The sequence below is a fragment of the Saccopteryx leptura genome, chromosome 1, assembly GCF_036850995.1.
Source record: "Saccopteryx leptura isolate mSacLep1 chromosome 1, mSacLep1_pri_phased_curated, whole genome shotgun sequence".
Lineage (NCBI taxonomy): Eukaryota > Metazoa > Chordata > Mammalia > Chiroptera > Emballonuridae > Saccopteryx > Saccopteryx leptura.
Window position 1 is genome coordinate 227,826,103 of NC_089503.1, and position 25,839 is coordinate 227,851,941.

The 25,839-nt window shown below is 37.0% G+C and overlaps 1 protein-coding gene across 8 annotated transcripts in view; it reads right to left on the reverse strand.

Annotated features, from left to right (window-relative positions):
• The window catches only part of RAPGEF2 (Rap guanine nucleotide exchange factor 2), a 254,331-nt gene that overhangs the window by 41,894 nt on the left and 186,598 nt on the right, over positions 1 to 25,839 (reverse strand). For all 8 annotated transcript variants that reach the window (XM_066387291.1, XM_066387252.1, XM_066387263.1 and 5 more), the window contains 2 exons: positions 11,660 to 11,791; positions 5,354 to 5,531 (listed from right to left, as the gene is read on the reverse strand). In XM_066387291.1, the coding sequence (XP_066243388.1) occupies positions 5,354 to 5,531; positions 11,660 to 11,791 (310 nt within the window). The remainder of the gene's footprint in view (positions 1 to 5,353; positions 5,532 to 11,659; positions 11,792 to 25,839) is intronic.

A 25,839-nucleotide genomic window follows, 5' to 3' on the forward strand; every position in this document is an offset into this window, starting at 1 on the left:
TTGTAAAAGAATATACATACTTTTATCAGACACTTGTGAGGATCAAATACAATAAGATGGTAAGTTCTTAACCCAGAGTAAATATTTAATAAATGAGAACTGCTACTATTGTCTTTATTATATTCATATCTTTCAAAGTTCTAGCTATGTAAAAATTCCACCATATTTTTCTTGTCCCCACATAATGAAACACTCCCTATGCACATTCTTTCTATTTATTTCGATTCACGACAAACTTTATGTGGTCGGACACAGTTTAATTGCAAAAACAATGTACACAGAAAGATGTAGTCTACATATAAAGGTATATTATATTTCTAGAAGGTCAGATGGGGTGATTTTCTCCGGTTCAGCTGGATAATGTCTGCTCTGATTAGACTCTACGTCATCCCTTCTGTGTAAGACTTCATTATACAGGTGGCTTCGGTAATCAGAAGAATAACAATGACAGGTGGCACCCAGGGACACTGTCCAACAGGAAAGTGTTCTTCAACCTTACCCATAATGATGTGTCGGGAATTCAATTTACAGTTGTAACCAGTATATAGAAAATATGAATAAGAAAGAGTACCAAATCACATCATTTACAGAAAGAATGAGTAGGTGTGATTGTGTTATTTATTCCTGAAACAGTAATAAAGCAATTTTGAAACTACTGCAAGGGCTGACCCACATCTATTACATACAGGAGGTAGAGTCACTGTTTTACATATGTGCTGACCTTTTGATTTGAAACAAGGCAAACGAACAAGTTGTGGTCCTCTGACTAGCACATCATAGCTCTGCTGTTCCCAGCCTCTGTCTTGAGCTAACACCATCATAAAGTATTGAAATATTACCTATAGACCATACATTTTACTCCCCCCCCCCCCCCCAGTAATAGCCAAACTCCTTTGGACAAGCAAAGATTCATGATCTCAAGAAAAATACGAGACTGGAAGTTGTCTGCAATATTTTCAACTTAACATAATGTTTAGACAATCATAGGCAAATTTTCAACACATGTATGATTGAATAATTTGAAATATGTGAATATGAAGTATAAAATACAGTATATTCACCAATACTTGCTATAATAATTTGAAGTGCTTTGCATAGACATTTTTCTTGCTTTTTGGCAAATTCCTACTCTATCAAGGTCATAAAATCAATCTGTGATCTCTGAGTATGACTCACATTAAAAAAAATACAACAGAATAGAAAATATCTGTATCACATGTAATAAGGAATAATAATAAGGGAGAAAGAAAATTATCTAATAATAGAAAATGTCCATACTTCTTCAAGCTCAGCTGAAAAACTAAAAATAAATGAATAATCAAATGGCATCTAGGAGTTTTTAAGACTCTCAAAGATTCATAAATGGGCATACTGGTTTTGTGATAACTTCTATCTTACTATACTAGAAGTTTAGAGCAATTTAAAAAATAAAGAATTTTTTATCACCAATATTACAAAAAGATATAAAATGGGAGTGTTTGGATATAAGCACACAATATAAACTCTGATAGTGTACAGGGGTCTTACAGAGTTGAAAAGAAAAAGCCACAGATAGGAGAAGTAGACCTATTCTCTTCTCTACTGCTTAAAAGAAGCTATTACAATACTACATTAAAGTGACCTATCTCATTTTGTTTGGAAAGACATATTGCTATTTATGAAAAATATTAGTCAATTTTTAAAAACTTCTTTTCTAGTAAATGAGAAACAATGGAAAACCAAATAATCAACTTACAGACCAAAAATTGAAGTCAATTCGGAAAATTAGCTTACTTTATTTGCTTTGATTTAATTTTATGTAAGAAATAGTATTACCATGTTTTTAAAAAATCCGTAGAGTTCTTTGGTGGTACGTGAAAGGAAGAAAAGTAAGTTGTTTGAAAGGGATCAAAGCAGTTCTCTACCTTAATGTCTCAGGCCTCAAAACAACAAATTAAATTAACAAATTAAATTAACCATTTAATAATTGGCTACCTACAAATTATGAGCTGGAGACCAAAAATGAATAGACCCTTTCTTCAAAGTAATGAAACAAAGGGACACCTAAGAACCTAAAGAAACCCAAAGGAAAAATGATTTTAATTCCTGCAGTTTTTAAAATACTAGCAATTTCATTTGATTGAATTCCTCACCCAGCATTCCAAACATATACAATCTCTTTTTTTATGTGAGGGAGAGGAAGGTGGTTAGGAAGAGAGGCACCTAGAGAAAACATTACTTACACAGCTGTTTGTAGTTCATATGAAAGAGCTACATTTAACTAACTATGAGGATGAATTAGATTTAACAAGAGTAACAGCAAAAGCAATGGCTGGAGAGTTCCCATGTATGGTTGTGTTTTGAGGAGATAGAATACAAGATCTTAGATGTAGCATATACCAGACAATACTCATTAGTCCCTATCTTTAAGGATAATGGTTTATTATTTTAAATAAAAGTATATTTGATAAAAGCAAGCATCAAAATTACTGCTGCTTGCAAGAGAATTGGTAGTCAAGAAAACGTTATTCACTGTAGAGCAGCAGTTCTCAACCTGTGGGTCGCGACCCCGGCGGGGGTCGAAGGACGAAAACAGACAAAACCACAGGGGTCGCCTAAAGCCATCGGAAATACATATTTTATTTAAAAATGTATTGTATAATAAATATGTATTTTCCAATGGCTTTAGGCGACCCCTGTGTTTTGGTCGTTCGACCCCCACCGGGGTCGTGACCCACAGGTTGAGAACTGCTGCTGTAGAGGGTATATCGACAAGCACATTAAAAAAAAGAGGTATCTTTGCCTTATTTTGTAGGAATCAGCCAGCCTGGTTCTTGCTTTCCAGAAATGTTGAGAGAAACCTCAGATAAAAAGTGAAAATCTTATATTTTTAGGAATGACACACTACACATATTTTAACAATCACCATTTTCTTCCATACCTATACTAAAATGAACATATTCAAAAGAGAAGATATATACTAGCTCACAAAAGTATAACTTCTACATCGATCTGTTCATAAACAGTGTTCAATCTAATTTTAAAAACGATATGAGCAAGGATTCTGGGGTTAAAATGGCAAATTGAACACACTTCAGCTTCATTCTCTCTTTAAAACTACAATCAAGAGATTTTTTTAAAAAGTTGGCAACGACAAAGAGACTAGGAGAGTAAGATACAATTCTGGACATCGGAAATCAGATGAACGTGTTGTATCAGACACAAGGAAGTGAAACCCTATATTTTCAGTATAACAGAACCACTCCAATTTATACCGCAGAATGCTCAGAAAAACTTAGAACCTACTAGCCTCTTTGGAATGAGGAGTGGTAGAGACGGAGAAGGAAATGGGTTTAGAATAAGGAGGAATCAGAGATGTGTTTGAGAAGCAGTTAAATTCCTTACTCCAGCTCTGGAGGAGGGTACCCAGGAAAGGTTAAGCAGAATGCATTTGTATGCTCGAGGCCACAGGCACAGCTGTCCCCTTCTTCACTTCATTCAGTTCTGAGCCATGGAAAGGGGAATCCTAGCTCTACGTTCCTTAAAGAGGCTTCTGTTCACTCAGCTCCCCTGCCTCTATCACCCCCTAATCTCACTTTGTTCCTCAGACTGCACTAGAGCCAGGACCTCGTCTGCCTCCCTCCCCACCAAGGCCAAGACGAGGCAAGTGCTCAGTACATACATAGAATATGCTCAGTCTCACTGAATTGTTATCATTACATGATACTCATCGACAAATAGCTAGCAATTCCTATAAATGACTTCATTATATTTTAATATCAAATCCAAGGTTTTACTTTCTTGTCCTTAGTTTCTTAACATATGCGTATCGCTTAAATCAGTGGTCCCCAACCTTTTTTGGGCCACGGACCGGTTAAAGTCAGAAAATATTTACACGGACCGGCCTTTAGAGTGGGATGGATAAATGTATCACGTGACCAAGACAAGTGTCAAGAGTGAGTCTTAGACGGATGTAACAGAGGGAATCTGGTCATCTTTTAAAAATAAAACATCGTTCCGACTTAAATATAAATAAAACAGAAATAATGTAAGTTATTTATTCTTTCTCTGCGGACCAGTACCAAATGGCTCACGGACCGGTACCGGTCTGAGGCCTGGGGGTTGGGGACCACTGGCTTAAATGATGAGGTTTCTTCACACACAGTGTATGTAACAAGCCTCTCATACTTATGCCCGTACTGTCCTATGGCCAGACTCAACAGATTCAGTTCCTGGGTTTCTCTTAAAATACAGATTGACCCAAAATCAGTTGGGGGAGTGGCAGAAGAGGTCTTCGAGCTCAGGTAGGTGTGGTTGCACGTTGTAGATCTGTGGTGGACAGAAGACTCCAACAGAAGGAGCTCGCACTCCCAGTATTCTGAGGAAGAAGCCAGAGTGGCGTCCTCAAACACCACACCATTATTACACATGGACTCCTGCTGCATGGGGACGGTGGGCGAAGGGACCCTCCAGGAAAGGGACTGCAGATACAAGGCCTAAACTTAGCTTTTTAACCTCAGAGTGCACTTCAAAACCGACTCAGCTCCCACGGCCCATAAGCTGCTTTCTGCTGCCTTTTTCCACTCAGTCCCATCTTCATAAGGAATCAGAGTAGAAGTCAAGTCAATGATATGACTATTTTACCAATTGCCCAGTGACTAATGTGTACATACAGGAAACATGGGCTTAATTAAAGGAATAGTGCTCACAAGAATATCAACAGGCCCTGGCCGGTTGGCTCAGTGGTAGAGCATCGGCCTGGCATGCAGAAGTCCTGGGTTCGATTCCCGGCCAAGGGCACACAGGAGAAGCGCTCATCGGCTTCTCCACACCCCCCTCTCCTTCCTCTCTGTCTCTCTCCTCCCCTCCCGCAGCGAGGCTCCATTGGAGCAAAGATGGCCCGGGCGCTGGGGATGGCTCCTTGGCCTCTGCCCCAGGTGCTAGAGTGGCTCTGGTGGCAACAGAGCGACCCCCCGGAGGGGCAGAGCGTCGCCCCCTGGTGGGCATACCGGGTGGATCCCAGTCGGGCGCATGCGGGAGTCTGTCTGACTGTCTCTCCCCGTTTCCAGCTTCAGAAAAATACAAAAAAAAAAAAAAAAGAATATCAACAGAAGTAATGTTATTAAGACGACTTTTTTTTTTTCCATAAAGCAAGCTGAGTAAAGGCTCATGTGGATAGGCTTTTTACTAGAAAGTTTTACTTGTAGACACTTAAAGATATTGACTGAGTAAAAGCAATTAAAAAATTTCTTTTCAATAAACGCTACTGTTTACACAAGGTAAATTTATAAATTAATGACCTTTAAAGCCTGCTATTCTTGTCATTCTAAATCCTTGAAGTTGCTCTTAGATTCACGTTCTCATCCAAACTTACCAATGTCATCATCTGTCCTGTCGATTGGATCCTTCTCCAGGCAGTCGCGCACAATGTCCCGACTCATCAGAGGATCAGACGCCCTCTCAATGTCTTCTTCATCGTCGTCATCCTCAGAATCCACCGCTGTTTCGGGCAGTCCACTCAGGTCCATATCACCAGCCTCACTTTCTGTGGCCTTAAAACAGACACCAAAATATTTTTTTAATGGTTTTAAGTAAATCTTTTGTACTCAAAAGAATTAAGAACAAATTTCATGTAAAATATTAAACTTTTCATTATATCACTTTCTCTGTTTCAATATCTCATGTATTCAACATCAATAAATATTTATGCATACCAGGTACTATGTAAAATAATTACTTCAACAAAATGAGTGATTTTCTTATTTTTAGTTAGGATTAATTATTTTATTTCAATTGTTTTTAATTTAAAATTTATTTTATTTTTTTGTATTTTTCCAAAGTTAGAAGCGAGGAGGTAGTCAGACAGATCCACCCAGCATGCCCACCAGGGAGCAATGCTCAGCCCATCTGGGGCGTTGCTCCATTGTGGCTGGAGCCATTCTAGAGCCTGAGGTGGAGGCCATGGAGCCATCCTCCAGGCCTGAGCCAACTTTGCTCCAATGGAGCCTTGGCTGCGGGAGGGGAAGAGAGAGACAGAGAGGAAGGAAAGGGGGAGGGGTGGAGAAGCAGATGGGCGCTTCTCCTGTGTGCCCTGACTGGGAATTGAACCTGGGACTGCCACATGCCAGGTCAACGCTCTACCGCTAAGCCAACTGGCCAGGGCCTTAAATTTTTAAATTTTTTATTAATTGATTTCAGTGAGAAAGGAAAAGGGAGAGAGAGACAGGAACAACGACCTGCTCCTGTATGTGCCCTGACTGGGGATCAAACTGGCTACCTCTGTGCTTCAGGACGATGCTCTAACCAACCCAACTATTTATATTTGGCCAGGGCTCAATATTTTTGATTTCTTATCTGAGCTGTCATATGGCATTTAAAATATAGTAAAATAAAGAAGAAAAAGATAGGTAATGTTTTCACTCCACTTTTTTAAAAAGAGAACAGCTTAACTCATGGTAATATTTTCTAAAGTTTAAACAGAAAGAATTTTAATCACATTTCAGTTTGTTAGGTACCAATTTTTTAACTAAAATACATACATTATAAGAAAAACTTGAGAAAGTATTCCTCATTTTATATTATCAATATTTTTATTTCAACATAGGCTTTAAAAATATGTATATGCCTAAAAGAAAAAACAAAATTTTTTGAAGCTCTTAATGTCAATTGTTTCTTTTCAAAAATTAATAATCCTAATAGGTATAAGAATGTCTATAAATATTTATTTTAAGGAAGACTACACTAATTTAATAAAGTTTCATATACCCAATTCTTAATGTTTTAAATATTTTATGGTATAGATATTTGCATGTTCTCTTCTGCAAATTTTCTACTCTTGCTCTTTGAATATTGTTATGTTATAAGCGGAGTATTTTTGCATAAGTGAGTTATACTCTGACTTTAAATGTCTCAATTGATCTTTTAATTATTAAATTTTTCATTCATTATACCATTAAAAGCTTTGCCAATTCTTGAAATTTAATCTTACTTAAGACATAAAGTGAGACTACAAGATGATTCCCCCACCCCAAAGACCATTTGTTGAATAATCCATCACTTTCATCATTGATTTGTGAGGCTTTCTCTATTACATACTACATCCTTACACGTAAGTTCCATTTTGGTTGAACTCTCTGATCTATTGATCAGTCTATTTTTGTACAACTATTTCCAGTCTGCCTAAGTCACCACTCTGCTAATCACACCATTAACCAGGACCTCATCCTAGCTAGAAACTGCATCGTCTCAAATCACCTCACTAGCCATTCTCTTTTTATCACCAACAACCTCCTAATTTTTTTGCCTGCTTCCATCTCCCATTTGTTTTCAAGGTTTCTTTTTCTTTTACAACCCAAGCATGATCTTCAGTCTTCAAGATCCTACCTCTTTCTATATCTTGCTCTCACACCCCCAGCTATTATTTCCTAGTCCAATATTTCAATCACATTCATTAAACACATCTGAACTGGATGGATGTTAGGATTTTCTGGCAGTATATTAGGCTCTAGAAAGAAAATAGAAACAAGACAGAGAAGTCCCCTGACTTCTTGAGGCTGTCATTCTAGTAGGCAGACAGAACATAGAAAGTAATAATTGTTTCAATTTCCAAATAAAAGGACTAGCCAGGAAGGAACCAAACTGTAGGACTTACTTTTAGAGTGGAACTAAAAAAAAAAAAAAAAGAAAAGAAAAGATCACATTAGGAAAAAACATCCCAGGCAGAAGGCATGCAAAAACAAAGCCCTGCAGTTAGAAAGAGCCTGGCATGTTGCTCCATCCGTCTCTGTATTATACTCATATAACAAAACTTCAGCCCTGAGTGAAGCCAAATCTTTGCTTTCTTTGTGTCGAAAAAGTTACTTAACAAGGCAGAGGCAAATCGTACCGTATTTGGCGGCACCAAATCAACTGAATCGCACTGCTCTGGTCAATTTCCTTTCCTACTCTCTGACACTGCTATTTCAAAACTTCTCTCGCCTTAAAACTCTCTACCAGCTGATCCTCTCACTCCTAACAAATAAATTCAACTCTTCAGAGAGAAAAATCGAAGTCATCAAATAGAAATTCCTTCTTCTTCCAAACCCACCAGGATGTCACTGCTAAAACCAAGGAGGGTTTTCTTTTCTTAAAGCTAGTTGGGCCTAAAACTTTATGCTTGAATTCCTCCCCTCCAAACATCTCAGAAAAATTATTCTACCCTTTTGTCTCTTGTACATGTACATGGCATTCAATTTCACCCTCGCTGTGTCCATTTCAGGAGCATTTATACTCACTTCAGCATGACAGCTTTCTCCTAAGTCAGAACTGTACAAAGATTAAATGGGCTGCCATGAGCGACAGCTGCCCGTCCCTGGAATTGTTCAAGAACTGGATGCTTAATTGACAGGAAGGTGGTAGAGAATTCAAATACAAGACTGGTTACTAAAACAGGTGCATCTGTCAGGTTTCTTCTCAGCTTAAGAATTTCTACTTTAAAGATGATAGATATGGCCAATGGGGAGCTCTATTAATGTTAAGATTTTATTAGCCAATAACTAAATCCTTAGATAAATCTATGGGTTTATATCCTCATGAAAGATATATAACCTTACAGGCTACATGCCTGCTGCCAAGTCTGAAAGGAACAGCCTTGAAACTCAACTAAAATGAATCAAAATACCCAGGGATCCTCTTTTCCATCTATACTCCAAAATACAGTCAGACTTTGGGCTGCAAGCTCCAACTACATCAGAGCAATTTGGAGTCTCACTCACATTCTGGATACTCAGACATTCTGATGACATCCGAGGATGGCAGAAGTCCCATCCAGAGTTTCCTCATGAACTTAACCGTCCTACTCAGGGTAATAGTACATAAAGTAAGCATTCCCCTCTGGCTATCCCTCAATAAATTATATAAACAACTTACTTCATTCTTATAGATTTACAATCAGTTTTATATCTATTTTAAGAGAGCAGTGGTAACTTCTACAACCTCAAGCTGTGTTCCCACTATAGATATTTAAAATGTAAAATCAACTCAAAGTTTAGAAGACTAGCTCTATCATGATATTTCAATTAATATAAACTGAAGCATAGCTTTTACTTAATATTGTTCTTTGTACCTTTATAAATGACACTCTTTTGAGTAAATGTTAAAGGATATCAACTTCTCAAATAGGCTGTATGGGGGTAAGGATGGGAGGGTAAATTTAGCCTGATCTACCACCTTTTTCTTCTTTAACATTTGAAAATGGGATTACTTCATAAAGATTTAAGTACAGCCTGACCAGGCATGGCGCAGTGGATAGAGTGTTGGCCTGGGATGCAGAGGACCTAGGTTCAAAACCCTGAGGTTGCTGGCTTGAGCATGGAGTCATAGACATGACCCCAAGGTTGCTGACTTGAGCCTAAGGTCACTGGCTTGAGCAAGGGGTCACTGGCTCAGCTGTAGCCCCCCAGTCAAGGCACATATGAGAAAGCAATCAATGAACAACTAAGGTGTCGCAACAAAGAATTGATGCTTCTCATCTCTCCTTTCCTGTCTGTCCACCCCTCTCTTTGCCTATCTCTCTCTCTTTCACCAAAAAGAAAAAAAAAAAAAGATTTAAACACAAGTTAACATTTGACTTCATCAGAGTGAAAATTTGAAAAGTTACTTTAAAGGGCCAGATTAGTTCTATTTCTTATTGCAAAATAATAGAAAAATTCTTAATCAGTCAAGAATCTTTAATTATTACCAAGCTTTCTATGACACTGATGAAGTGCCTTCTTAAAAGAAGATCAATTTTCCATGATCAATACAATGTAAGACTTAAATAGCCTGACCAGGTGGTAGCACAATGGATAGAGCACTGGACTGGAATGCAGAGGACCCAGATTCGAAACACTGAGGTCGTCAGCTTGAGTGTGGGCTCACTCGGTCTGCTGTAGCCCCGGTCAAGGCATATATGGGAAAGCAATCAATGAACAACTAAGGAACTGCAACAAAGAATTGATGCTTCTTACCGCTCTCCCTTCCTGTCTGTTTATCCCTATCTGTGTCTCTCTCTGTCTCACACACACAAAAAAAACAAACGACTTAAATATGTTTTGCCCTAAGGCAGGGGTCTCAAGCTCGGGCCCAATTTTATGCGGCCCGCAGACTAATCCACGAAGTTTGATTAGTCTGCGGGCCGCACAGAATTGGTGGGCGGGCCGCATGCGGCCTGCGAGTTTGAGACCCCTGCCCTAATGGTATTCTAATTGTTTAGTTACTTTTAGTAATTTTTTCAAAAAATAAAAACTTGACAATGCCTAAATATATCAATGACCCTGAAACACTATGTTTCTAAAGAAAGGTACTTTTATCATTCATTGTCTTATATCAGAATTCTTAAGAAGCCAAGAATTACGCTTTTATAAAGTACATATTATGTTCATTTTGTTGAAACAATAAAAAAATCCCGTATTAGTAATATATAATTAAAGACCCCCCAAAAGTACCTTTCTCATGGATAATTCTTTAGAGAGAGAGACACTGATTTGTTGTTCCACTTATTCATGCATTCATAGTTGATTCTTGTATGTGTCCTAACTGAGGATTGAAGCTGCAATTTTGGTGTATGGGATGATACTTTAAGCAATTAAACTACCCAGCCAGAACCAAAGGATCTTTTGTGTATATATTTTAGTCACATGTCCTAAATTTGAATTTTCTAACTCAGCAAGTTATTCATTAACAATTAAATAAAATTAAAATGATTTTGCTTTCAACACATTTTTTTGAATTTCATAGTTCTAGTTTCTTTTCCATTCATTAGTATCATAGAAATTTATTTTAAACATATAGCTAAATCTAAACGTAATAAAAAATGTAAAAAACCCCAACAATCCAATATATATTTTTTTAATGTTTTCTTCTTTTCCAATGAGAGGAGGGGAGATAGACAGATTCTCACATGCATCCTGACCGGAATCCACCCAGCAACCCTATCTGGGTCCGATGCTCTGCTCATTTGGGGCCATGCTTGCAACTGAGCTATTTTCAGTGCCTGAGGCAGAGGTTCCACAGAGCCATCCTCAAGACCCAGGCCCAATGCACTTGAATTAGTCGAGCCATGGCTGTGGGAGGGGATGAGAGAGAGAGAGAGAGAGAGAGAAGGGGAGGGGGAGGCATGGAGCAGATGGTCACTCCTTCTGTGTGCTCTGACTGGGAATCAAACCTGGGACATCCACAGGCCAGACCAAAGCAGTACCGCTGAGCCAACCAGCAAGAGCAAATACAATCGTAATAATATCTCGCTTTGGTCATATTCAATCCTTTAATAAAAAAGTTACTATAAAAGCATAATTCTGTAATTTCTCTCTACAGTTTTAGTTTTAAACCATAAACCTAATACTGTATATGTAACTCAATAATATATTTAAAGTCAAGAGAAACATTTCCATTGTAACCACAATATTTAAAATCCTAATAACTGGTAATAGCAGAGTCATATACAATTAGATAGTAGTTCTACTTCCTAAAACAAACTACAACATACTATATGTCTGTGTAAAGCATAAAAGCATTAACATTTTATGTCTGTGGATGCACAATAATGTATGCACATACAGTTACTTTATAGGTTCTATCAATTAATAATCACAAAATTCCTTGGAATGCATGAAAATGAAGCAAATGACCAAAAAACCCCCAAAAAACAACCCCACGTTCTTACCTGGTAGATATCAGAAAGACTGCTGCTTCCAGAATCACTAGTGATACTACATCCTGAGTGGCTAGAAGAAACGTGGGTCACCTGGGGGTGGAGACTATCAGTGAGGTGCAGCTTTGTGAAATCTGCAGGAAGCTATGGAAGGAGCAGGAAAAACTAGGATTACAACTTGAATCAAGAACTCTAAGACATTTAAAAATTATATTACACTCTACTTTACATCATCTAGCCAAATATATTATTAGAAAAGATTCTTCATTTTTTAAATTCAGAAATTACTAAAGATTGTCTTATTTACCAAAAATCACAAAATTTGTAAAGTTTATGGGCATTCAATGAACCTCAAATAATACCAAATTCAATGTGTAAATAGGTGGGTTTGGTGGTTAAGATTAACTTGGGTAAGCATTTAATTCAATGAGCTAAAAAATTTCAAATTACATACCAATGAGCAAATTAGTCTATTACTATTTGTCAGTCATCACAAATAACGCTTCATGACAAGAAATAGTTTAAATAACAAAACAGTTTTAAGGTTTTTTTGTTATATCCACAAATAATGCTTAAAGATGCCTTTAAAAATTCTTAGAATTGACAAAGAATTCTTGAAATTATACAAATAATTGTGCTAGCCTCTAAGGAGAAAACAGAAAAGGATGCTGTCACATTTCTGAGAATTGAGAAAGTTATGGACAATGTGTACTTATCTATGTATATCCATATACATGTCCATTTTCTTTTTGTTCATGTTCAAACCTTAAATAAACGTAACTTCTATTGAACATATTCACCAGGCATCCCTCAAGTGCTTCCGCCACTCTCCCATTAGCTGAGAAAATGCACTGAAAAGGGAAGCATTCGCACACTTGTCTAATGAGCAAGTATTTACTGAGCCCTTTCCTCTTACTATGTGCTAATCAATGAATAAGATACTAAGAAAATACTGCCCTTAAGAGTCTTATACTCTTCTAAGTTATTACCACTTCTTTTGAATTAAAAAAAAATAAAAAAATAAAAAAAGATGTGGCCCTGGCCGGTTGGCTCAGCAATAGAACACCAGTCTGGTATATGGAAGTCCCAAGTCCCAGGTTTGATTCCCAGTCAGGGCACACAAGAGAAGCGCCCATCTGCTTTTTCACCCCTCTTCCTTCTCTCTTTCTCTCGCTACCACCTCCCTTCTCTTGCAGCCATGGTTCATTCGAGCAAGTTGGTCCCAGGCACTAAGGATGGCACCATGGCCTCGCCTCAGGCACTAAAACAGCTCAGTTGCCAAGTGAGCAACAGAGCAGTGCCCCAGATGGGCAGAACATCGCCCCAAAGGGGACTTGGCCGGGTGGATTTCGGTTGGGGTGCGTTTGGGAGTCTGTTTCTCTGCCTCCCTGTCTCTCATTTAATTAAAAAAAAAAAAGGTGCTATCACACCTTTTATCACACTCATAATACTACTGGTCAATAACACACATCACATTTCAAAACATATCTTAATTCTGGTAGCAATCTCTTTCCTGCCCACACTCTGGTCTTATTCAGGTGTTGCATAATAATAAATACATAAACTGTTAAAATAAAATTAAAGAGTTTATCTTAGCAATATCCCCTTCTTTTCCTTTGACTTCATCCCTTCTCCTCCTCAAAAAACAAGATGTCATTTCATAGTTTAGAATGAGCCTCACAAGGGAGGTGATTCAGGTTTATGACAATGACTAATGGGTTTTGACCCTCCCCAAAGTCCCAAGCAAAGAGGCAAAATGTATTTACATCCCCAATCATTTAGACCTGACTCAATAATCAGATTATGATATTTAGTAATCTTTAATAGTCTGTAGAGAAGTATTTTTTGAATTCTAGAGATGAGGTATCCAAAGAAAAGATTTAAATATGAACTTATTAGGGGACATATGATAGCATGCCAAGTAAATGGATAAAACACATGTTGGAGAAGTTCAGAGAAGTGAGATGTTTATTGAAATGTGGGAAATCATCACAAACATGATGTTTAAAAAAAATTAAAGATGTTGTTAAGCATTAAATAAAATTAAGGAGAATAGCAATTTTCCTATAAGGAATAGATAGGCCAAACCCTCTAAACCAGTGGTAGTCAACCTGGTCTCTACTGCCCACTAGTGGGCGTTCCAGCTTTCATGGTGGGCGGTAGCAGAGCAACCAAAGCATAAATAAAAAGATAAATTTAACTATAGTAAGTTGTTTTATAAAGATTTATTCTGCTAAACAGCGAAAATCTAACATAAAGTACTTGGTAAGTAATTATTATTATATGCTTTAACTTGGTGTAACTCTGCTTTATAAATTTTATAAAGTAAAGTTACTTCCCTACTTTATAAACCACCATTACTGTGGAACCGGTGGGCGGTTAGAAAATTTTACTACTAACAGATACAAAAGTGGGCGGTAGGTATAAAAAGGTTGACTACCCCTGATTTAAACTAAGATTTTACGTGTTTTTGGACAAAGACTTGACTTAGGGTGGTGAACACACAATACTGTGTATGGATGATGTGCTGTTATAGAACTGTGTACCTGAAATTTGTATAATTTTGTTAACCAGTGTCATCTCAATAAAGTCTATAAAAAAGAAAAAAATAATAAAATTTGTAGGATGGGACCAGGCTATTGGTAAGTGATAAGTCTGTCAATTTGGCTAGGGTATAATTGTTTAGAGTCACGATAAAGAAAAAAAGAATTTATATATTTTATTCACAATGTGAGAGTGTAAAATATCTGTAGGATTTCTCTGGAACATCTGAAGACAGAATTATGAAGAGATACATTAATGACTATGATTTTACATGTAGCTCAGCGATAAATATCAAATATTAAGATAATGTGTTCAAAGCCAGGATAAAAAGCTTTCATCATCCTAGCTATATTTCCATTTAATTCTGTCACTTACTGCAGAAGGCAACTGGGGGAACATCACTCAATGGTTCAATGATTTTAAAAGGCATCAATCGATAAGTGCAATTACAGAACAACAAACTGATTTCTATTGATTACCTTTTATAGACATGACTCAGGTTGACATGTACTACATAGTATGATTTTTAAAAAATTAACTTAGATATATCTCACTAAACAATTTTTTATTCAAGTTTCATAAGACTTTTCTCCTAAGTGCCCATTAACCGGTCATCTCTCCTAAGAATTCACAATGTGAAAAGCAACAGGAGTTGTAAGAACTCTAAATCTCACAGAGAGACATGGATCCAGCCTTTATACAGACCACAATTTAACCAGCCTTTATACAGGCTATGTTAAGCGAAGAACTGTGAAGATTGTTTTTTTAAAAAAACTTTCACTTTTAAGAATTCAATTCTAATTTTATGCATACTTATTGAGTATCTGCTATATCAGACACTTTGTTAGAACAGGGAATATCAGGTGAATATGACATTCCCAATTCCAAACATTAACTTCTACTATCTAAAACTTCATTAAAATTGATGTTCTGTACAACAGAGAAATAAATCAGTTTTTCAAACATGTATTTTTATCTCCTTAAAACCTTCTATGGGGCCCTGGCTGGTTGGCTCAGTGGTAGAGCATTGACCTAGCGTGTGGAAGTCCCGGGTTCGATTCCCAGCCAGGGCACACAGGAGAAGCGCCCATCTGCTTCTCCACCCCTCCCACTCTCCTTCCTCTCTGTCTCTCTCTTCCCCTCCCACAGCCAAGGCTCCATTGGAGCAAAGATGGCCCGGGCGCTGGGGATGGCTCCATGGCCTCTGCCTCAGGCGCTAGACAGGCTCTGGTCGCAACAGAGAGACGCCCCGAATGGGCAGAGCATCGCCCCCTGGTGGGCGTGCTGGGTGGATCCCGGTCGGGCGCATGCGGTAGTCGGTCTGACTGCCTCCCCGTTTCCAACTTCAGAAAAATACAAAATAAAAAAATAAAAACCTTCTATGTTCTTTGCAGAAGAGCATGAAATAATGTTATATTAAGCTTAGAGTAAATACATTCTGTATTTACAAAAGCTTAAAGTTAGCCCCTATAGATTGGGATAACAGTATCATGATTAAATTTTATTGATAGTACACATCAGTCAAGGCTACAGAATAGGAGAAATTTCATAAGTTGTCCCATAAGGAAAAAGCCTGAAATCTGGCCCAGCCACGACACTCTAATATAAAGACTGAGCCCATGCCTGGGAAATGGGTCCAAGAGGCAAATGAAGGGATTGGGAGAAGGAGCAAACACTGGCACAGGTACTAAGGTAAAACAGAACCCCGAGGGAGATAGTTACTCAAGGTCTGAATAAAATGATCCAAAAAAAAAAAAAAAAAAAAGGCACAACATGCCAAAGACAACAAGATTAACTTATTTCAAACTTTTCTAGCCTTGACCCAGTGCCTATTTAAATTACTATCAGCCTGACCTGTGGTGGCACAATAAATAGAGCACTGGCCTGGAATGCTGAGGTTACTGATTCAAAAGCCCAGGTTTTGCCTGGTCAAAGCATGCACGAGAAGCACTGCTTTTTCTTTTCTTTTTTCCTTTTTTCTTTTACAGAGACAGAGAGAGAGTCAGAGAGAGTGGGACAGACAGACAGGAACGGAGAAAGATGAGAAGCATCAATCATTAGTTTTTCGTTGCAACACTTAGTTGTTCATCGACTGCCCTCTCATATGTGCCTTGAACGCGGGCCCTCAGCAGACGGAGTAACCCCCACCCTCAAGCCAGTGACCCTGGGCTCAAGCTGGTGAGCCCTGCCCAAACCAGATGAGCCCGTGCTCAAGCTGGCGACCCCGGGGTCTTTAACCTGGGCCCTCCACATCCCAGTAAGACACTCCATCCACTGTGCCAGCACCTGGTCAGGCGAGAAGCACTGCTTTGAGTTGATGCTTCCTACTCCTCCCCACACCTTTAAAATCAATCAATAAATAACATTAAGTATGCTATCAAATTTTAGATTAAAATGAAGCTGTGAATGACCTGACTCTAGATATCATTTATAATAATAATTCTATTAAAAAAAAAACAGAAAAAAATTTGAAACTGCTACTCTGTACAGCAATTAAATAAATAAAATTAAATAATAATCAAGTAATTAAAGGGAAATATTAACACATTTTATACATTCTGATCTTAACACCAACATATTTCACAGCAAAGCAATCTCATATTTTTATTTAAATATTTATATTTTAATATTTGATTATATGAATATATTATTGCTCAAATTTTTCCTGGATAAAGCAACCTAGATCTAGAAATACAATATTTGTGAATCACAACTGTAATAAACTGTTGGGCAAATGGCCAAATCATAGTTTAAACATAAACATTACCAACTACATAACAAACTACAAGAATAATATTTAAATCGGATTCTTAAACACATACAGTTTAAACATAAACATTACCAACTACATAACAAACAACAAGAGTAATATTTAAATCAGATTCTTAAACACATTAAGTTATTAAAAAACTTAGTTAATCATAGTTTTGTTAAATCTGGTTATTAATTATATAATATCTTGTTTTGTTTTCTTTTGGGGAGAAACAGGGATGCTACAACAATTAGCTTTAAGTGAGAAGTGCCACACAAAAGACTTAAGTCTCATGTATGAACAGGCATGTGATAATCTTTGACTTATTAATTAATGACTGGCATTTATAAAATTACTAGCTAATAAATAAACTCTATTTTGAACATAAAAACAATAAATGGATGCCTGGATGTTTCTGACACTACTAAGAAAATACTTTGTTAAATTTATAACATTCCTCAAAGTGGTGATACTGCAGTAGAGACTAATGTGGTTGCCCTTCTTCCTCCAAAAGACCTCACTACATTCATGTTTTCAAGCTCAGTGAGGAGAGTCAGTATATTACTGGACACATAATGAAAATGTAATAGTTTCATGTTCCATAATGTACAGTGTGTCCATAAAGTCACGGTGCACTTTTAACCAGTCACAGGAAAGCAACAAAAGATGATAGAAATGTGAAATCTGCATCAAATAAAAGGAAAGCCCTCCCAGTTTTTGTAGGATGATGTGGCAATATGCGCAGATGATGACGTAACACCGTGTATACAGTGGAGCAGCCCACGGCCATGCCAGTCGAGATGTGGACAGTACAGAGGAAAGTTCAGTGTGTTCTGTGGCTCGCTAAATTTGAATCCGTGACTAAAGTGCAACGTGAATATCAGCGCGTTTATAACGAAGCACCACCACATAGGAATAACATTACTCGGTGGGATAAGCAGTTGAAGGAAACCGGCAGTTTGGTGGAGAAACCCCGTTCTGGTAGGCCATCAGTCAGTGATGAGTCTGTAGAGGCTATACGGGATAGCTACCTAAGGAGCCCTAAAAAATCTGTGCGTGAGCCCTCATCGAACTGCACTGAATAGGTATGAAACTGGGAGGGTTTTCCTTTTATTTGGTGCAGATTTCACATTTCTATCATCTTTTGTTGCTTTCCTGTGACCACTCAAAAGTGCACTATGACTTTACGGACACACTGTATTATTATCACAGTGCTGAAAAATGCAAGAGTTAGAAACAAAAACAAAAACAAACAAACAAAAAATAATGCCACTATCAGCTGAAATTTATTTAACTAGAAAGTTCCCCCTTACAATAAACCTTACAATCACTTTATTTCAAGAAATAATTACAACAGAACCCACAAGGTTTGGCGTGATTGTTTGAATCTATTCAATCTTCCCTGGCAGTTCATATTGATAAACACTAAGGTTAATTAAATATGACATTGACTAAAAATTAAGAGTTTACCCAAATGTTTTCCCCATATCATCCCTGAAATTTTGTGAGGTTCTTTATGTTCATGTTTTTAAGCTCTGCAAGAAAGAGTTAGTATATTACTGGACACATTTCCTATTTTTCTCTGAGGTGTTAGTGAAAATATAGTCTCCTACATTTTCCATTTACTCATCATTTATTGAAAACCTGTGTTGTGAGGATTAAATGAGTGACTGAGCCTCAAGCACTTGGAGTAGGGCCTGGCACACGGAAATCACTACAGAAGTGTGTTAGCTATAAATTATCACATGCTAGACTCTGTGTAAGATACGGGTCCTTTCCAGCTCTAGAATTCCTGTAGCTGGAATCTCAGACTAGATGCCAGTGGGACTAGACTTACTCCTAGAAAGGGCTTTAGTGACCCAAGTCATCCAGCTACAGAAACTATTCTCTTACTCATTTAAAGCTCATTTAATTCTTACAACAATGTATGAAGTAGGTATTATGATGACCATTTTAGATAGGACAGAACTAAGACAGAAAAGTGACTTGCTTGAAGCCCATACAGAGAAACGTGGCAGAGATAGATTATAGCCCCGATGTCTAGCTCTGAAGCACACATACTTAAGCATTAAACTGTAATACACTTATTAATGTATTGGTTGACTTGAAAAATCTCATGGATATTGATAAAATGGTCAAATGGCTACTTGTGTCAATTTTTTTTTTTTTTTTGCAAGAGAGAAAGAGAGAGAGACAGAAAGAGAAATGAGAAGCATCAAGTTGTAATTGCATCACTTTGGTTGTTCACTGACTGCTCCTCGTATGGGCCTTAACCAGAGACTCAAGCCGAGCCAGTGATCCTTTGCTCAAGCCAGTGACCTTGGAATCACGTTGATGATCCCGTGCTCAAGCCAGCGATCTTGGGGTTTCAAACCTGAAACCTCAGTGTTCCGGGTCAATGTTCTATCCACTGCGCCAGCACCAGTCAGGCTGCTTATATCAATTTATTAACATAGTTGCTTATACAAGTTTCAAAATCATACAGAAAAATATTAATTTAAAATAATTCTTCACTCTCACTTCCATAAAATAAATTTATTAAAACTTTCTCTCTGCATCACCAAAATCAATGACTCTGATACCACAAGTCACTTTTTGAGGTGTCCACCTGTGTTTATTCTTTCTAAATTATGAGACACATCATTTATTTAATTTACATGTGATACTGTGTAACATTCAAGTTGATTTTTCATTTGTTTTGCAGGTTCTTTACAAAATCACTTACTATTTACTCTATAAACTAATTTTTAAAAAGTTATGGCAAGCCTGGCCTGTGGTGGCGCAGTGCTATCATAGAGCATTGATCTGGACCACTGAAGTTTCTGGTTTGAAATCCTGGGCTTGCCTGGTCAAGGCACATATGACAAGCAACCAATGAACAACAAAGTGAAGCAACTGAGTTCATACTTCTCACTTCCCACCCAATCCCATCTTCTCTCTGTAAAATCAATAACTAAAATCTTTAAAAAAAATGTTATGGCAGTATCCCATGCTGGCAATTTTGAGGTCACATCATATCTAGAAATCATTATTAAATTTGTGTAAGCCATAAAACTTTCTTAACCTTTTTATACCCATTTGATTATGTGACCCTTACAAGCATTCCAAGCTAGCATTGCTTGAGGTCATTTCTGCTTTCTGTTCCTTATTGAAAAGTATTTTTTGTATTTTATTTTTTAAAAAAGTTAAAGTAACCAGAGGGAAAGCAGACAGAGGGAAAAGGGATGAAAGGATGGGATCAGGGAAGGGAAAGAAACTGGTGAAATTATATACACATAATACAGTGTTATAGAGAGCAGGACAGCAAATCCTGGAGGGAAGGGGGGAGGGCGTTAGTGGGGGGAGGACATTGGGGGGAGGGGGGCAAGGAGGATGTTGAGGGGAACACAGGGGTGGGGGGATTCATTCGGGGGGCACTAGAATCTATGTAAACACAATAAATTAAAGTCAATTTTAAATAAAAGGTAAACTGAAAGAACTTACGAAAGCAAGTTCTTTTCTGGTAGTTAATTTTGGCAGAAACAAAACCTTGTCTGATAAATAACTTCCCTAACATTTGACAATCAGAAAAGAATTATGCATACACATCTTGGAGTTAGTTATAATACAAGTTAATCAACTAATTTCATCACCTCAAGGAAAGACACCTGGCACAGTGAAAACAGTTCTATAATTAATATCAGAACCACTGAAAGCCTGTCATCTGATAGTTGTTTTTTTTCCCCCAAAATCAAAATGTTTATCTGGAACCTAAAATAAAACAAACTTTATATACTTTCCCACAGAAATATTGAGGTAGTTAATTGTCATGTACATATGGCCAAGTGAAATGTCCCGTTGCTGCCTGTTAAGAAACATAGTTTTAGGATGGTTTTCAAGTGACAACTACTCCATCTCACCCCAAACACACACAGCATATAATCTCTTTTTTCCTTTTCAATTTATTTGCAACCATCAAGAACCACTGATCTGGCAAGCACACATTTCTCCAAGGGATTCCAAAAAATTCCTGGAGCGCTCAGTCCAAGAAATTTTCAATAAAATACATGGCAACTCTTGGCACTGAGTCAGGTAACTTAAAAATCATCTTCTGGGTAGCATTTCACCTATTTAAATTCTTAACTCTTTTTGTGCCTTTTCTCTATATGTTAGAAATAATTAGTCCCATCATCTGGCAGCAAGTATGACGTAATGAGCAATGTGCTGAGTACTTGATTTCTGTTTGTTCTAATATTTATAAAGAGCCCAGATGCTGCACTTAACTGATGAGGAAAATGGAAGCTCAAACAGCTCAAGTGACTTTTCCAAGGTCTCCAAGTAAAAGGCTCCAAAATCTATATCCCTTACTTGTACCCTGACTCTGGACATATACTACACTGCGCACAAAAATTAGGGGACCAGAGACCATGCAGATACTCCAGTACTTTCAGCCTTTTGTACAGTGCATTTTCACCAATGAGATAAAGTTGGTTTTGCATCTCATTTGCATAATTGAAGAACTTTCTTTGATTTGCTGTTTGCTTTTCTGATGTTCTTGGTTAATTAAAAAAATCAAATGCTTTTTTTATTGCTTCATATTCATTTCGAAATATCCCTTAATTTTTGTGAGCAGTATATTTGGTGTTCTATTCAACCCAAGCTTTGCACATCTTCTCCCTTATTTAAACAGTACACACCTTAAAGAAACCTCACACGACTATAACCACAGCTTCATTTCCTAATGTAAAAACCAACCCTATAAATACACTTTTTAGCAAAATTTGTGATTATCTACATAGTTATGCTGATAATAATATTCTACAGTTACTAAAATTTGAGATCTCAGTCTCTTGTTTTCCAGGACCAAGTGGGATTGGTGCTATGAACGCAGCGGTCCCTGTGAGGGAGGGGAGTTGCTGGCAATCCCAGAGGACAGCTTCTATAACCAATTAGACGACAACCTTGATAAGCTCCAAAGGGACCGTGCTTAGTTATCCCAGCTGTACAAATGCTCCTGGGCATGTGGAGTTAGGAAAATAAATGTTTCAAGTCAAGGAAAAAAGAGTCCTATGGGATACATAGAGGAGTCTAAGCTGTTTTCTTTTTCAACAAAAATAGTTGGTTTGGGAGAAAGTCTCACACAAAATTAAAATCATTAACCCACAAGTACTTTTTAATTCTTTAAAAATTATAAAAGCTACCTTATGTTCAAAGGCAAATATACTTAGGTCTCTACACAATAAAATACCACAAAATGGCAGAGACTGGCTAGCTATTCACCAGCACCCTCCTCTTTCCGGTAACAGGGCTGGACTACACTTCCCACACTCCCTTAAAATCACAGATGTGCCAATATAACTGAGTATGAACACCTTTGGAGAATGAACACACAGAAGTGACATATGTCATTTCCACACCTTATGTATTAAAATCTTCCAGCAAGACCCAACATGACCTATCTCCTATTACCTTCTCTGCTGGAAGACAATAGAGCTTCAGAATGAACATTAGACAACTAAAATTAGCAAGATTTGAAATGAAATGGAGACTCTTGTATCATTGAATCACTGCTTAGGAGGGACCTGTCCACTAAGTGATCATGAGTCCTTGTGCTTTGGATTTCATGCAAAAAAAAAAAAAAGAACAAAAACAAACTTCTACTGCGTTTGAAGAATTGGGGGGGGGAGGGCGGTAATAAAGGTAGCATTATCTTAACTCATACAAATAATATAATAATTTTCAAGACCTATTTGTGAAAAATCTCCTATAGTGAAATTCTAACTTCATTAAGGAAAAGGAGGTAAGGCTCTGATAACATCCTGACCCATGGTATAAGAATTCTTTACTTATTCAATGAGACACATTTATTGAAAACCCACTTAATGACAGTCCACCAGGCACTATTCCAGGTTTGCTAAATATAGCAGTAAGATAAACTTCACCCTCTCAAGGATCTTACGACTAGTGGGTAGAGACAAATAATAAAAGAATAATAAAGAAAACTGTCGAATAATGATAAGTACTTCACTCAGCAAAGATCAAAAGTCTGATGTGATAAAAAGTGACCGAACAGCCAGAGACAATCTAAGATGTGATACTGATATCAGAATGAGAAAATTGTTTTTAAACTCTCATTCATTTTCTAAGGTCATAGTTCTAGTCATACCATATTTACTGGGCATACACATACCTTAAACACCTAGACCTACATGCATGTGTTACATATGCACATTTATCACATGTTACATTTCCGTTATCTATAAAGCATGTTATATTTATATTTACCTTTGTGTAAAATTGAGATAAGTCTAGTGTATCAGGAAGTCCAAGGAATATAATTACTGAACATTTTATGAAAAATTCTTGTCTATTTATGTAATTTTAAAACAAAATCACCTGAGTTTCATAGTATCTTATGAATGAAAGACTAGTATAAAATATATTCACAGTTGTTCAGTACTCTGTGAGTTGGAGAGCACCGATATCTACTCAAATTACAAGATACAAATATATACGATGAGAATATGAGGCTTCCAAACAATTACTTGTTCTTGAAAAGTACCCCTTAATAGGTGTAAATGAAAAATTAAGTCTAGAAGCCACCTAACTTAGATGACTGATTTTGAGTATTCAAAATTTATTGAACCGACTGACTGCTTGAGGAAAAAGTACTTCTTTTTAAAATTTATGCTATTGTCTTTTTAAAGATGGGAATTAATAAAACTTATTAATCTAGAAAGAAGCTTAATATACTAAAATTCTTGATTTGATAGACTTTATATCCTAGCATTTGTGAGTGTCGGTATAAAGTTGGGGGGAGAAGGGAGAGCATCAAATAAATAATAATTTGTTGCTTAGAAGTAAGAAATTTGAAAATTAAAAAAGTAGGATTCAGGATAGAGAGGGGAAACAGACACGTTGCTAAAGTAATAGTTGAGCCAAGACCTTACCTGAAGTGAATGGCTGAACCCTGCAGATGCACAACAGGAAAATAGACACTTCAGGTACCAGGACATGAGAGCAAAAGCCAAAGATAGGAGTCACTTCTGCATGTTTTAGGGACAGCTAGGAGGTCAACACAAGCTCTGAGAAGACCAGAGGGAGTTAGGATGGAGAGATATTCTATTATGAAATCATGTAGAAAAGTTGGGCGTGATGATTTTGGGTTTTATTCTGAATGAGATGGGAAAGTCATTTGGAGAGTTCTGAGCACTAACAATGTATATATCATAAATTTAAAACATTTTTCTAAAGTTTTTTAATGTGGATATGTATTAGTTTTTTGATAAACATTTAAGAGTAATTCCACATAACAAAAAATGATATTTATTACAACTTGAATTAAGAGGCTATCATCTAACAAGGACATTATTAATATGCATATAAAAACATGTGTCTTGATATATATACCATGGGTAGTGACTCAATTATGAAGCTGTGTCTAAGTTACCATTTATGTGTACGCTGGCCATATAACTTTACTTACTGAAAATCTCACCCTAATCCGTGTCTGTTCATGACACACACACACACACAGGAAAGTACGTGGATTTTAAGACATCTCAGATCCTACTTCTAATAGTTCATTTCTAGATTTTACTAAAATACTACCACAACTTCTACTTTTCTACTGACGACTATTACAACTTAGACAAAAATCTTCAAATCAAAACATAATTATATGTTATCCCTCTTAAGTTACTAACAAAGATAACAGGTGTTCATTTTATGTGTTACTGTATCAGTTTTTCCTTTTACTTCAATGATAAAGCCATTCATTTTAGCATTTATTTCCAAGGACTTCAATGATAAGACATTTAATTTAACGTTTACTTTCAAGGGTTTCCGTGTCAACCTTGCCACCCAGATACTGTCATCACTTTACTCTGTCTGGGGGGTGCCGTGGAGGACTGACTGAACACTTGCTGTGCATTCATCACTGCCTGGGGCCAGCAGGAAAATACAGTACACTACATAAATTACAAGATAGCTCATAAATTTCCCTCTTTCCTTCATCTCTCCTTTTTTCCTTTTTGTGTACCCCGGTACACTTTAGACACTAGCGCTCATGACCTCATCAGGAGACTCCTTCCTAATAAATACCTTCACTTCTGTCAAAGCTCCAGCAGTTTTCATGACCTTTTCAGTCATCTGCAAAGATTTATTTATGTAATCAATTGAGCAACTCTCTTAGAAAGCATTCTTCCTAAATTAACACCAACATTTATTATTCAATCACTCCACTAAGTTTTTACCTTTCTCAAATGCCAACTTCTTTCTCTGAACTTTTTTGTTAAGTGTGTATGCATATGTATATTAATTTAGTATCACAAGTTAAATATCAATATATATGTAGGGAATCTTATCACTGATTTAATATAATCTGTGGTGTCATATAGCGTGGGCACACACATAAGCACTAATAACTTGAAAATGTCCTTAGGTATAAAAACAACTTCCAAAACCTCGAAGTTACATAGCCTCAATTCACCCTTGGCAAAAACAAGAACTTATAAAGTTAACCAAGCTCTCACTCTATGTGAGAACACTCTAATATAGGACTGGCAGAGATTATCCCACCCACTCTTATGCTACCGCACTACCACTGCCATGCTTCTGTAAGGCTATTATATTTCCCTTTCAATCTCTCCTCCATGTTGCAGCCAGAATAAACTTTTTTTTTTCAGAATAAACTTTTATAGAATAATACAAAAATACGCACCTGATATATCCATCCCCTGACAAAAATCTTTTAGTGGACTCTTTACCTTCAGGAAAAAGTTTCACTCCTAACCACTGTACCCACTAATTTCTTTTGATCTTTTCACACACCTCTCTACCCCTCTTCTCTGTAGGAGATATATAGAGCTATTTATGGTTATTTAAGATGTTACAATATATCTCTCTCTCCTGAATC